General features: G+C 35.1%; 2 protein-coding genes across 2 annotated transcripts; one reads left to right on the top strand and one right to left on the bottom strand.

The window, feature by feature from the left end:
- The first annotated feature begins 7,295 nt into the window (after positions 1-7,295).
- Rint1 (RAD50 interactor 1) lies at positions 7,296-9,493 on the top strand. The gene has a single exon (XM_071889667.1). The coding sequence runs from the start codon at positions 7,296-7,298 to the stop codon at positions 9,216-9,218; it is 1,923 nt and encodes a 640-aa protein (XP_071745768.1). The 3' UTR covers positions 9,219-9,493.
- Positions 9,240-14,618, bottom strand: mon2 (Mon2 homolog, regulator of endosome-to-Golgi trafficking). The gene is made up of 3 exons (XM_040715844.2): positions 13,874-14,618; positions 12,542-13,765; positions 9,240-12,446 (listed from the first exon to the last, which is right to left on the bottom strand). The coding sequence occupies exons 1-3, from the start codon at positions 14,466-14,468 to the stop codon at positions 9,475-9,477; spliced, it is 4,791 nt and encodes a 1,596-aa protein (XP_040571778.1). The 5' UTR covers positions 14,469-14,618; the 3' UTR covers positions 9,240-9,474.
- Positions 14,619-15,611: the final 993 nt, after the last annotated feature.

Genomic DNA, 15,611 nt, shown 5'->3' with positions numbered 1-15,611 from the left:
GTTAATTCAGTTTATTTGGACCCCTCCCCCCCCGATCTTCGTCAGACATGGTCATTCTTTTGTCATAGTTATTTTTTATTTCATTTGCGTCGGAGTTTCAAATTTACGCCTTCGTCATGAAAAAAAGTTTACTTGACGAAATGATTTCGTCTCGCCAGGCTTGAAGAAGTTAACACTGGTCCAGAGGGAGGGATGCAAGAGAAGTTCTTGCAATAGAAAGAGAGAGAAGGGGGGAAAGGAAAATAGATAAAAGGTTTTGAGACCTGAAACTCTCACCCGAAATATATTGACAAGGTTACTTTTTAAAACTGTCCCACAAATAATTGGCTCTGAATCAAAAACTACAAGTCAAATTTTATTAAAATCTTTTTAATCATTTAATTTAACTATTATAAATATTTTATTCAATTTAGCCACATTCGGCCCTTTTACAACAAACCTTCCAAACTACATTATAATTCGCACGTCCTAAATGATCTGAAATTTGGTTGCATTTCTTTTCAAAGGGTTGCCATGAGAGCATCCTTTTCTCAAAGGATAAGCACCTCTCTAACATGACATTCTTATGTCCTGCGTACCAGTTGAGCAAAACTTTGCGTCTATGCTAATTTTTTTGGGGAAAAAAATCTAAAATCCAGAGCTATTCATAAAAAATTTAATTTTTTCCCGAAAACTTTTAAAATAACTATATTTATTCTCAGAAAATTAAATTTTTTAGAAATAAATTTGAAATATTAAATTTTTTCGAAAAAAAATCAAAATCCACAGCTTTTCACTAAAAAATGAATTTCAAATATTAAACTTTTTTGGAAAAATATTTCAAAAATTTCTAGTAAAAATTCCTTAATTTGGGAAGGGAGTTACCGCCCCCCCCCTTGTGGACGCCCCTGCAAAGGTAGCTAAAAATATATAAATAATATTTTTATAAAAAAAAATCCCTAAAAGTTCAATTTGACATTTCCTTTTCTTTTTTTATATGATAAGTCTAGAAATGGGGAAAAAGTATATAAAAATAGTAGTTTTGAGGTTAGAAAAGGAAAAAACAGTTGGTGATATTGTTCTTTTTTGCTTAGTTTTCTATAGATCGCCCTAGTTTTTAGCATCTCCATCGGAATGATGAACTTTCTCCTAGTGTTTATGTAATGTTTTTTGAAATGCATATTTTAATAATAATATACATAATTAAATATATGTTTACACTACCTTCCACACGCTAATACTAGAATAAATGTTGAAAGTTCTCTTCTCTACGGGTGTCCACGATAAATTGGAACTACTTTAAACTTCATCCAGATCCATAATGTGGATATTCGGGGTTAAATCATACTAATATAAAAGGTTGCGTGAACAATACACTATAACTTCCACCACAATCGTTTTGACAACTAACAATAGTCATCATGGAACAAGCAAGGAGAGACGCCATCCTCGAATTGGTTCGCGCAGGACACAAGCCCTCTGCTATCTACAAGCTTCTTAACTACCCCAAGACCACGGTGTACCGGGTCTTCAATGCCTGGGAGGCCGAGGGGAAGGTCTGCCGCAAGGCCCACAATATGAGAAGTGACCGAATCCGCACTCCCCACTTCCTTGAAGGCCTCCAGAAGTCCATGAAGGCTTCGCCGGGGACTTCCTATTCCAGGTTGGCCAAGAACCGTGGAATGAGCAAGCAGCTGGTCTCCAAGGCTGTGATTGAGGACCTCGGGTACAGGTCATACCGAATATCCAAACAACACATCCTCACGGCATCCATGAAGGCCACCAGGCGCACCAACGGTAAGCGTCTCCTCAATGACCTGAAGAGCCATGGAATCATCTTCTTCTCCGACGAGAAGAACTGGACTGTCGACAGTAGCTACAGCGTCCAGAATGACAGGTGGCTTGCCAAGGAGAGAGAAGAGGTCCCTGCGGTATTCACCACAAAGTTTCCGGCCTCCGTGATGACCCTGGGTGTCATCTGCAGCACCGGTGAGGTGATGCATCCTTTCTTCTTCAATCCCAAGGAAAGGGTTAACGCGATAAGGTACTGCGAAGTCATGGAGGAGTTCGTCATCCCCTGGATGAAGGATACGGCCGCTCATATCGCCATGAGGACCACTAACCTCATCTACTCCCATGACATCACTTTCTGGGATCGCAACACCTGGCCCTCCAACTCACCCGACCTCAGTCCGTGTGATTACTGCTGGTAGGAGAAGTTGGAGAGGGAGGTGTGCAAAGTCAGCTACATGAGCATTGCGGCCCTGAAGGGCTCCATTACGAGGTAGTGGAATGCTGTCGATTCCGCAGAAGTCATCAGGGCATTCAAATCCTTTAGGGGTAGGATGGAGAAGATGGTGGCTGCTGAGGGAGGACATGTTGAATAAATTAATTGTTTAATATGATGTCTAACTTTTCCATATTAACAAATACACTCCAAATTCCATTTTTATCAAGCAGGTTGAATTTTAAGATAATTCCAATTTATGGTGTACACCCTGTATACTACCCATGTCTGACAAAAAAATGTATTTTTCAGTTTTTCTCGTAAACTGGATATTCTTGTGGAGTTTCTTTTGAAAAATATTTTCTAAGAAAATAATTAGATATATAATTTTTTTGATGTCTAAAACAATGCATCTGAATAGTATTTTCCCTACTAGTAAAAAAATAAACACAATTTTACCTTTGAATCATTAAAAATCATGGATAAATTTTTATTCTTATATCTGCCTTTTTGGCTCAGAAAAAATTGATTAAAGTCAGATACATTGTTTTGGCAGGCCAGACCAGTATAGACGTATTTTATACCCCCTTCCCCCCCAAATCAAATTGTACTTTAGGCAGCTTATGTTAAGATGGTTTTTCAGTAGTACCATATCTTTATCTCCCGCCTTCTCTTCCACTCTCAGAAATACCAATCTATATCGACTATAATAACTCCATAATCATTTTTAAGCTCTTGAAGTAAATAAACAAAACAGACATTGAGCTCTATCTACAACCGGCTTTCGGAAAAAATGATTCATAACAAAGAATTTCCATGTCTTAAAATTTAGTAGGCTTATAATTTATAAATCAAAATCATATTATGTTCCAATTAGTTTGCTTTTTTAACTCTGAAGTCTAGATTGGATTATTATACCCCCACTTTCCCCATCTGAAACGCTGCAGATATCATTTATTAAATTTAAAAAAATTATTTAAACCTATTAATATCCATAAATAATTAATTAATTATTAAACTATCAATTTGTAGATACGACATAAAAGTATCACTTTAGATTAAATGCTGGTTATAACAAATCATGGCCATACTCATTAAAAATTATATATCCTAATCAATTCCAACCTATCTTACCTAACATACCTTCAGACAAAGTGTATTTAAGTATTTTGATCTTACCTATACCAAAGGAATACATAGTCAAAATACTTTATACAATTTTCATGTCGTTGAATATCAAAAGGGATTTTATTCGGATCTTCTTTTCTGCTTCCATCATTTGCTTGACACTGATGTAGTAGTTGGCTCCGCTGAGTTGTCTGTACCAACCGAATCTTTCTTCAATGTTGTTGGACTTGAACATTCCAAGCAATATGAAGATGAAGTCTTTAGCTGCTCGTTAGTATTCGGTAAGATCGGCTACAGCAAGACATGTATGTCGGTTTAGTTGGTGCGCATGTTCATGTTGTTTTTCAACCGACTTGGACATGAAATCATCATCTGTAAAAGGGAGGCTGCAGATTCTTGAAATCTTAGTTATTGTCTAAATTGTATCTATAGTTTTTTTTTTTTTTTTTTTTTTTTTTGCTAACTTTTGATCTTGGAATGGATCTTTTCCATTTTGATTGGAGCTCTTGAATAGGGGGCACATTGAAGTCTGAAAATCTGGGAAAACTGGTGCCAGGGATCTTGGGAGTACCCGCATATCCTTGCTGGTAAACATACGCACAGTATTTTCACCCCATCTTCTTCGAAATAACGATGGTTCGATCACCACGTCAATATACTAGGTATACACCCAATGATAATATAGTAATTATGTGTCGTTCGTATTTTCGCGCCATTTTTTTTTTTTTGTAAAAATCAGTTACATCATCGAAACGGCGAATAAAAAACTATTTGTGCCGTTGCTTCATGCAATTCTACAAATGGGATTACTTACTTTGGATTCCCTAAAGATTCTCATTTTTGTGATATATAGATACAAGTTTGGAAGTATGCCTCAGTTTCCCAAAGTCTGTTCCAGTCATTTTACAGATGAAAATTATGAGAGAGATTTGAAGAATGAATTGTTGAGAAAGGCCGCTGGGAAAAAACTAAAGAAGGATGACATCCAAAGTTTGAAAATGTTCAACTCTATGGTGGATGATGGTGATCCTAATCCTCGTGAGAATGAAAGACGTCAAAGATTGGCTAAGAGAAATGCTTCATCAAGTCATGAGAGAAGTTGAAACTAAAGCCAAAATAGATTCCATTTTTGACATAAGCAAGAGTGTTGAAGTGAAACCTGAAATGGCAACTACCGGATCCCAGACCGTCAAGGATTTTCAGACTAAGTTGCTGAAAAACAAAATCAAAGTGTTGCAGAACCAGGTGCAATCACTGACAGAATCCCTCAATCTGTATAAGAAGGCAAATGTAAGATTCAAGTCAAAGAAGAGTATTAAACAGCTCGTGAGAAAAGAAACTACTGAATTGGTCCACACCTTCTGAAACAAACATGCTCATAGCTAAGGACAAATCTAAGACACGGTGTGAAAAGGAAAACATTATTAATGGTCTTGCTTTAAATAGCCTCTCAACCATGACTTATAAGTGTATAGGGGACAAGAAGTTATTTCCTTTACCGAGTGTGACAACCCTCAAAAGGTGGATTAAAGATTTTGAAACACTTCCAGGAGTACAAAGAGATATCTTAAAAGTTATTTGTACTGTGTTTCGATGAAATGCCATTATCCAAAGAAGTGACTATTTGGCAAAGAAATGAGCAAATATTTGATATCAAAGCAGAGTCTCTGGTACTCCATTATCTTACTAAATGAAAACAGCAAATTTATTAATCATTGCAAATTTTTTTAATTATACAATAATAAATTTTTTATTATATTTTGTATTTGCTTATCTTCTCTTCTATTAAAAATATTAGAAAATCGTATTTCAGTTGGGAATTTTTTTTTTTTTTACAAAAAAAGAAAGATTTATTTTCCAACGTAATTTCCACTCACTGAGGGAACTGATGGCTGAGTCTTTATAGAGGACCAGCTACATGAGAAGCAATCAAAAACAGCAGGGAGTCATAGATACAGCATGAAAAAAAATATTATAACCTATCCTGAGACATAAATTTAACCGTCTTTTCCTGTAATCTTTAAAATTATTCTGTCACTCTCAAATTTTTCGATGTTACTACATAAGATACAGAAAACTGAAAATTAATACAAATTTATATAAATGAGTAAAAATTTGAATGTTCTTTTCTCATCTATAATGACGAGCACGCTTTCCCTCGTTATTCAAAACAATGAACGCGCTCCCGCTGAAGAATTTTGAGCGCCCGCACTAATACTTAAAGTTGATAATCTTGTAAAAAAAACGCGTGCAAGGAGAAGGGGGGAGAAAGACTTATGGTATCATTGTTTAAAATACTGATGTTATTATCAGCTGCCTGCTTTATTATTATTTTTGAGGGTATAACGAAAGTCTTTGTTATCAAAATGGCTAATGAAGATATACTACGAATAATTGACTTAAACGTTTTTTATCCGTTACAGTAAATTTGAAAACGTCACACTCCATGAAATTTTAATTCATTATGAACCATATTCTTAGAATAATAACTAATGAAACGACAAAGTAGAGTATTTCGAAATATATTTGAAGTTATATATATATATACCCTCAAAAATCATAATACAGCAGGTAGCTGATAATCACATCAGTATTTTAAACAATGATACCATAAGTCTTTCTCCCCCCCCCCTTCTCCTTGCAAACGTTTTTCTCTACAGAATTATCAACTATACTTATGACTTATGAAATGAATTTTGTTAGCTACTAATATTAATCGCTTATTAGTTATCAGTAACAACTAAAATATTTAAATATCGCATGAATGGTTAATGCCATGCTTATGCAATTTTGTCAGATGATAGATAAAACATTTTTGTTGAATAATTTACATTTCAAACAAGCGCTAAAAGTACCGTTTTGAGAATGAATACGGTTATTTAATAATGCATAAATATTAATTTATTTTTATATGTCAAAAAATACGTAGAAAATAAAATTTTAAATTTAAAAAAAATATTAATAAAAGTTGTAGCACATACATAAAACTACTATAAAAATAAACAAAAAAATAGACAAAAATTTAAGATTTGTTTGAATGAAAAAAGATGCTATTATTATGTGCATAGAAATAAAGAATTAAATATTGCATAGATGCTTTAGACTAGCTTTATAAAATTTCTTCAAATGATAGATCAAATATTTTGGTTTAGTAATTTATATTTTAAATAAAAATTGAATTTTATGCTTATTAGATATTTTAACCTTGAAAAATATCATCATTATAAAAAAAAAAAAAAAGAAAAGAGTAGCACAACTGTGAGCCATTTTATACACTAATTTGAATTATTTAATTCAATCACGGATGGATAAAGGACTTCTCATATAATATCAAGGAAATACAAAATTAAATATTTAATAGATTATAATAGTATAAATGATATGTTATCATCATAAAGTTTTTCTTTCTTATATATTTATAAGTATAATTTACGATTTACTCCCCCGAATAGTAAACATAAATGATAATTGCCGCAAGGGCCCCCGTCATACATAAAGTTATTGTACTATTATATATTTATAAGTATAAGTATTGTATGATCACTTCATGTTTTCTTTCTTTATAATAATAAATTTGATTGATTTACTGCCCCCGACAATAGCTGACATGAAATGCTGCGACGACAGCGCCTTAAGCAATCTATGCTCATTCCCAACAGAATAGAGGGCCGTGTTTTTTCAAGTTTTAAGTCTCTGACTCCTTATTTACATCAGGGCCCTATTATAGGGGTCTGATTTACATAATATAAGAAGGAGTGGGACATGTTTTTATGTCTTTCATTATATAAATTACGTCATGTATGACGTCATAAGAAATGACAACTCAACAAACAAGATAAATATTTCAATTTGCATGCATTTAGTTTATTACTATAACTTATAAGTTTTAACATATTTTAAATTTTTTAATAATAAGTCACATTGGCCTTAGTTTGAGATACATTAAAATTATATTTTCAAAATGTATCAAGTTCAAGAAGAATTAAGTCGGGTTCGAGAGAGACTTGAAGCTTCCAAAGTTAAGAGAGACTCCACCGTTAAGTTATTAAAAGATTCGAAAGAAGTGGATATGAAAATGTCAATTGCTTTATCTAACGCTGAAACCGTCTTGACTCAGGTTGAGCCATATAATGGACTCAACGAATTGATGAAGATCCAATCCCTTCAGCAGATCCTGAAATGGATCCATGCTGTGGAAATTTTAGAAGTCGCGCTTAGTGACTCAATGGAGGGAGAAGACAAAGATGCTTGGTGGTCACTCCTTCCGAGCCTCTTTGGAAGATTAAGAAAGCTTAGAGACGCTCTATCAACATCAGGATGTGGGAATTTGAAGAGCTATGTTAACCAAGTCACGGATCATTGGAAAGAAACACTCATAACTCATTTCAACTCTATTCTAAAAGACTTAATCCAAAAACTTCAATGGCCTCAAATAATTCAAAAGGACTCCAACATCCAATTAGATCCCTTACTTGCATCACGATTTACGAAAAACTTTGCAGCCTTAGATTTTATCCGGGAAGACAAGGATGCAATTGATGTTCTTGTAGAGCCCCTTCATAAGAGGTTCAAATTTCACTTTATGGGTAATAAGAAGACAAATACTCTGGAAAAACCTGAATGGTACATTCGACAAGTGTGGAAATGGATAAAGAGCTCCGAAGATTTTTTCAATGATGTTCTTAGCCACTCTTCTCATGTGGAATTTATTAGAAAACTCTTAGAAATACTAAGTAACAAATTAAGTTTGGATTTGAAGGGCATGTTCTTAGAGCCAAGTTTAATTGGACATGCTATTGATGAAATCCTCGGAATCACCTCTGATATTTTAGATGATAGTGACTCAAATGACTCAATTTACCGTGATACACTACCAATTAATGTGCTGTGTGTTCCGGAAGTATTCTCAAAGTGGATTGATTTGGAACGAAAGCTGGCTTTTGAGAAATTGGATAGAATTTTGTTGGATGATCTTGCATGGTCAGAGAGTAGCTCCGTTCCAAAGGTATCTAGATGTGCAGTCAAGTTTGTTATTCTTTTACAATGTATGATGGATCGTTATCGACACATTGGGAAGCCCAAGTTGCAAATGCAATTTATAGAACTTCAAAAAGAACTCCTTGAAGATCTGAGACTTAGATTTGTTCAAATATCAAGAGAAGAACAAAATATTCCAACGACTGAAAAGTTTTGTCTTATTCTGAATTCTGCAAAGCACATAATCTATTCTGTTTCCTGTTGGTCCGAAATTCCTTTTTTCATGAAATTGGAGTGTGATCTGGATCATCAGGACGTTGGACTCATTCATAATCCTCTTGGAAGATTGGATTTCGTTGTGAATGACATGATTCGAACCCTGGGAGACTATGTATTTTACGAAGTAAAGGCTCAGAGTCGTGGTTATGTTTATAAGAATTGGAGTTTTTCATTCCCATCAGGGGATAACGTTAGCTCCGAATCTTTACCTATGCTTCAGACCCTTCTTTCCCTATTGAACTCTCTTTATCAGAAGCTTCAAGAAGACATTTTTTCATCGGTGGCAGACCTTGTGTTTACTAAAATGAAAGACTTGATTGTCAATGATGTTATTTTGGAAAATAAGTTTTCACAGTCTGGTTGTCAACAATTAGTGATTGACATTGTGAGGGGATTTCTCCCTGTATTTAGTCAATATTATATCATAGATGTCAGTTGTTTTGATAGTTTGAATGATGTCTCCGTTTTACTAGAGTTAAGTGATGCAAATGCTTTGTTATTGCGAGAGACATTGGAGACAGAGAAGTCCTTTAAAAAAGTTGCTGCTCTCCTCAAAGAGTTTAAATTGAACGAATTAAACCAGACACAAGTCATTAGTATTTTGCAAAGACGGATTTTAAAAGTATAAATGATATAAAATTTTCAATTCTTTTTTTAAACTAGTGATAAATTTTTTAATTTATATAACAATGTTCATTATTAGGATAGTACAAGACTCTATAAAATTGGATTCTCAAAGGAGGATACACACGTTCCTTTGTAGTTATTCGGAATCATAAAAAAGAAAGAGACAGAAACAATATGTAGAATAATCATCATGATGATAAATGTAAATGTAAAATAGAAATAATTATTTCTTTTCTCGCAATCGAAATATATGCTATCTAAAACGGCTTTAACAAATCATTATATTCCATCAAGGCAAGTTTTACCGCCTCGTTTATTTGGGTAGACGCACAGCCCGTGCACTGAACTAGTAAAGGATACAGACCAAGTATCTGTTTCCATGTCTTTTTATTTACTTTATTCGTTTTCTTAGCGGATGAAATCACTGTGGCGATTGCCTTTAGAACGAAGGTAATTTCAGCTATTTTGGCTCTGGGAAGTGGCATATTTTGGTAAAGTTTATCATTCTCCGTTGCCTCGGAGAGAACATCTCTGAAACGAACCAGTAGTGTTATGATTGCCAATTTGTTGGTTAGAGAATTTTCTCTACAAGGGGATACAGAAGCAGATGAAACTGAAGATGAAGAGGATGCCGTTCCCATAGACCCAAGATCTACAGTATCATCTGTTTCCAGAAGGGAAAATTCGAGTAGAGTTTCGAAGCATTGCTGTGCAAAATCTTCTCTAAATCCAAATGAATTATCCTTGTTGAGTTTGACAGATGTGTGAATAGAGCCGCGATTGAGTAAAACTACCATTTTTCTTATGAAGAACTCAGGAACAGAGACGGGATAGGGTAATACTTGAGTCTTTAGAAGTTCTACAAATTCACAGTCTACGGCTTCATCTGCTGAACGGTCTTCATCAGTGTTTGCCTCTTTTGGGAACAGAAAACATTCCAATACTTCTCCCAACTCCATCCAAAAGGAATCAAATCCTTTGTCTGTCTCACAACGTGCTATTTGAATGCCTCGTCTCAGAATTTTTAATAAAACTGTTATAGCAACACGCCAGTCATTATCTCTAAAACAATCATACTTTTTACGTAGCGGTTTTCCTAGAACCACAACAATTTTATAGAGGATATTGTCTTCAAGCATAAAAGGCTCAGTGCATGTCTCTTGATAAAATTCAGCTATAATTTCCATTATGATGCCTCCGAACATGCTTAATTTTTCATGAAAACGAGTCGTGGATTTTGAGGTTCCATTCTTTTTAGACTTTTCAGGAGCTAGAAAGGCATACTCTGTAAATTGAAAAAGAATCTCAAAAAGAGCTGGAATGTTTGACCGAGACTTCTCCTCCACACAATGAGACTTCACAATTTTAATCACATCCAAACATGATTTGTGAACAGAAGTTAACAAGTCCGACTCGCCGTCCACAGGTACTCGAAGACAAAGGAGAAGAACTTCTCCCAATTTTTGCACGTCTTTGTGAGAGAAACAAGGCCTCAGATGGGGAAACAAGCTTTGAAATATTTGCATCAGTCCAGTTAATAAGACTGTGCTGTGAACACTGGAATCGCCTATCTCTTCCGCATATTTTGCTTTAACGTTCCCAATATTGATCCATACTTTCCAACATAAAGGCCAATCAATTTCTGGAGATGGGACTTTGTTTTCATAGATAGATACCATTTCGTGAAGAGCTTTGAGAGCAGCGAGAGACACTTCCATGGTTTCACTTAATGCAACCTTTTCCACAAATTCTAAGAGCACTGTCCATGCTTGTGAATAATCACCCAGAGATTTAAGTAAAGCTCTCTTTGTGTTAAAGACCCTAACGACCCCAGAAACCGTCAAAACTTTCGTCTCTGCCCATTGTTTCTGAGCCGTGTTTCTGGAATGATGAATCATTATTGCGTCACTTTCTTTTTCCGTGCTCGCACATTCGCTTTGAATGATGACACACTCCAAGAGGGGAAATAAAACTTGCCACAGAACAGCTTGCCAAGTATTGGACTGAAGAATGGATCCATGTGCAGCAATTGTGGAGAATAAAGTTTGTCCAGCAGACTTTCTTACGGAGGGGCGATTGTCTAAACACAAGTCTTTCAATTTGCAATATAGACACATCCATAGTTTGTCAAATGAAGGCATATTTTTACATCCAGGAAACTCAGGAAAAATACTGCAGACGGAGGAAGATGAATTATCCAATTCAATGGAATTTACGTTCTGGAAAAAGTAATCACTCAAATTCCAAAGTAATCCTATGGCTGTTAATGAGACATTTAGTTCTGCAGTTTGAGAGCCAAATTTGGCAGCCGTCTCAACACACAAGGGATAGCATCGATAAGGCAAAGCTGGTAAATAATCCGTAAATATAAGTTGAATACATTGAAATGAATTACGAATTAGAATATCGGAATGACTTTCATCTAAACTACCAATTATGTTTAATATCACGGGCCATCCATCCTTGAGAGCCTCTCCAGACGTATGTATTATATGCAAAACAGTATCCAGCTGTTTTTGTCGAACATCTGGAAATGGAATAGCACATAACTCAAACAAGGGAGAAAGGAGCAGAGTTTGTAGTTTGGAGCTATCGTTTATAGGAGGATCATAGTCTTGTTGCAAAGATTGTTTACAAAGAAAGGTTAGTGCCTCTGATCCCCACTGTCTCATTCTTAAATGGGGATGTTGACATACCAGGAGTAAATGATTCGTTATAGGTCTCCAAATTACATCTAATCTGGTTAAATTAACTAGCGCAGTCTCTAGTAGTTTGGCAACAGCAAATAAGGAAGGTTCCCGATTAAGAGTAGCGAGCTCCATACTTTCTTCCGATAATACACAGAGGGCTTCAATGAGATGATTCACGGACTCATCAGAAAGATCGCAGGATGATTCAAATAGTCGTGTGACCATGTTAGATAAAACAGGCAAATCTGCCATAACTGCTGTTGTTATGACAGAAGAACTATTTTCAACGTTTGTTGAAGTCGATGAGTTTGTAGGAGACGTAGAGGATAAAGCTCCTCCATTTGCAACAGGTTTCAATCCTAATATCCAAACTAAATGTTGCAAAGATGTCAAAATTATGTGCCAAGATGTTCCGAGTAGATTTCCATGACAATGAGCCACAGACAGTATGGCCCTCATACATTGAAGATTTTTTGATGTGAGCATCACTGGTCCTTGATGTGCTGATGCGGGTAAGGATGCAGTAGGGAGTGGAGTTCCTGCAAATATTGATAAATATAATTATGTGAAAAAAGTTAAGCCATGCAACAACTTAAGTTCAAACTAATTAAAAAAAAGAAAAAAGAAGACTCACCAACTGCAACTACTTGATGTCGTAAATCATTTTCACTTGCTTGCTGTGAATGTGATTCATTATTGTGATGTATCCGAGGACCAGATACAGTTTGTGTTGAAGCCGTTGATTTTAAAACAGTGAGAGTATAATGAGGAGGAAGTGAGGCCTTGCAAATTGCTGCTAAAAATGCGTCTCTTGCTTTATTTAGTCCTAAGAGACCCGCTATACTTGCATATGTTTGTAAATGTTTTAAAATATTTTCCGTGCTGGCATCATCCGTGCTCGCATCTAAAAGTAGACTTAATGAAGCAAGGATTCCACACCAACTTGAGTCAATCAACCTTTTTGACACTTCATCATTCAGTAACTTGCGGTCCACTCCAGTACATTCACCAGATCCTTGAATTAACAGACTTAGAGAACGAACAGTATCTAGTAAGCAAACATAAGCCAGTGATATGCCATAGCCCTCAGATACAAGAGGAGGGTCAATTTTCTCCGAGGTTTCTAAATAAATTTCCTTTGTATGTCCACCAATAAAACTCATTGTAAGGGGCTTCCAAACACTTCTATAATAAAACCCTGGTTGAGGAGAAAGACCTCCATATAATACCGAATTATTTCCATTGTTTGAAGCTCCATTTCCACCAGAAGAAGGCCCAACCATATTCCCCGAATTGGAACCATTATATTCGACATCTAATGGAGAAGAAGAGGAAGACATCATCACATTTTGAACATATGCTCCAAGACCATTAACAATGTCTTGAAAAACATTCGTGGAATGTTCTTTCAAATCAAAATTCAAACAAATGAACGTTATTAAATCTCTTTTCACTAAAATTTTATGAATGACTTCTAAAGCACTACAGTTCTGCCAAGAAGGTTTATCAGGGTCCAAGAATTTTGCAGTGAGGGAGAGAAATATCTCTGTTTCCGTAGTGAGTACCTTATGGTAATCCAACACTAGAACGGATACAAGTCTTAGTAACTTTGATGTCATTGAAAAATTAGGTTTATCATTGGAGAGATGGAATTTATATTTAAGACTTGGAGAAAAGAGCTTGATGACCAGAGAGCAGACTTTTTCCTTTAACAAAAATGTAAATTCCGGTTTATTAGAAAAAATATTAGAAAATTTTGATAGAAGGGATTCCAGGAGTTCTAATCCAAAGGTTTTTTTAATTTCATGAATTCCTTGAAGCCAAAGGGGGCGTTCACCGGATACGAGGAGTACTATATCTGTAACGATAAAAAGAACAATGTTAAATCAACACTAATGATGCTAGTTTAGGTAATTTGCCCCAATGCTACATAGGGACAGTCATGATTATATTTTGAAATAAGAACCTTGAAATAATTGATGGGCATCATTAGAGAAAACGGTTTCCTCTTCATCGTCTTTGCTGACTCTCTCAAAGACAGAAGGAATGAGTTGACGGACAGTGGCACCCGCAAGTGTATTAATATCAGGATCTTTGGTGTAATGAAGCCTAAGTGCGAGAACCAGAGCCTTGCTCAAGGATTCGTGAACGAGAACGCGTGATGAAGTGACGAGAAGTGTCAGTGTCTGAAGGATTTTAATTTCCTCAACGGAGGCCTCCATGAGCATCCAGAGAGTTTGTGTCACGGAAAGAGCTCCTTTATAGTCCAGGACTTGAGCTAAAATCAGTCGCTGAATGGAGTGAAGGGATGCACGCACGATTTTAGGCTCCTTTGTTTCACAACCTTGAGCCAAAGGGATGAGGACTTGATGACTCAAATTCTTAAGCTCCCATTCCGGATAACTTCGTATTTTGACAATGGCTTCCTCTGCAGATTCTTTGACAGAGGGAAACTTTTTACGGGACTCCAAACTTATGTTCTTCAGATCCGTGGATAAAGCCTCCAATAGACGATCTCGCTCCTCCTCTTTCATCCTTACAGGAGTTATGTTCCTTTTCATTTTTATTTATTAATTAATAATTATTATTATCAAAGGAGACCGATCAGAGAATCCTCAAAGTTAATTTTCTCCATTTTTTTACACGTCCTTAAGTGACGTCATGTTTTATTTTGTGATCAACATTCAACACTCCCCCATCCCAATTCTATTGGCACTTCAGCGCGCAGGGCTACAGGCATCAACTTGAGAGCGCTCTCAATGAGTTATATAACTTATATAAATATCTGGAGTGACACCAAATCAACTGCGCAACCTCGTCGGTAGGTTTAATATTATTTTAAGGAAATGTACAATTTATTTTATTCTTCAATAGCCCATTGTCTCTCCTATCCTATATAATATAGGAGAGACAATTGGCTATATTTATAAATCCCATGGTATAATGTGTATCTCAACCAAATCATCAAAATTTCAATACTAAAATAAGAACATAAATAGATAATTAAACTGATTGTTTCGACCTATGCATGTCATATAATCTTAATTAAATATTTCTACATAATTCCATGACAAAAAATTGCCTAAACGATGAGTTTTATTTGGTTATTTTAATCGATGGCTATTGACACACGGACAGGATGTAGTTCAAACTCTTTTTGATTAAGAGTTAAAGTTCTTTCAGTAAATAATGCATAACTAGGATCAAATCTAGTAAATATATTTTTATTTATAAAAAGGTACTATCAGTATTAGTATTACATATTTATTAATTAAGTAACCCAAATATAGTTTTTATTTAAAAATATAATCAAATTAAAGGATAAGTGCATGAATATAAATAATATATAACAATTAATGAAGAAATTATTTAACATCTTATCCAAAAAGTAATGAGGAAATACAATAATAACTATATTGAAACCAAACTATAGGTAGTTACAATATTAATTTATGGTAAACTGAATATACTATTGACAAATTCCTATATTGATAATGAACCTAAAATTTTTATGCATACAGAAGTATAAATCAATAATTTATTTAGGAGTCCAATCGGACATAAGGTTCCCGAAATTTTGGATTAACATCTCAACAATGAGGTGTTGAATTTTAATACAGATCCCAATAAATTTACATCAGTGTAAATAGTAGGTATTAACTAAGTCTACTGTAGCGCTATGTCGTTCGTCGTAAACGTGCTGA

This window comes from Lepeophtheirus salmonis, chromosome 6 (assembly GCF_016086655.4).
Source record: "Lepeophtheirus salmonis chromosome 6, UVic_Lsal_1.4, whole genome shotgun sequence".
In the NCBI taxonomy this organism is placed as follows: domain Eukaryota; kingdom Metazoa; phylum Arthropoda; class Copepoda; order Siphonostomatoida; family Caligidae; genus Lepeophtheirus; species Lepeophtheirus salmonis.
Note: the sequence above shows the minus strand (reverse complement) of the source record. Positions and strands in the feature narration are given on the sequence as shown.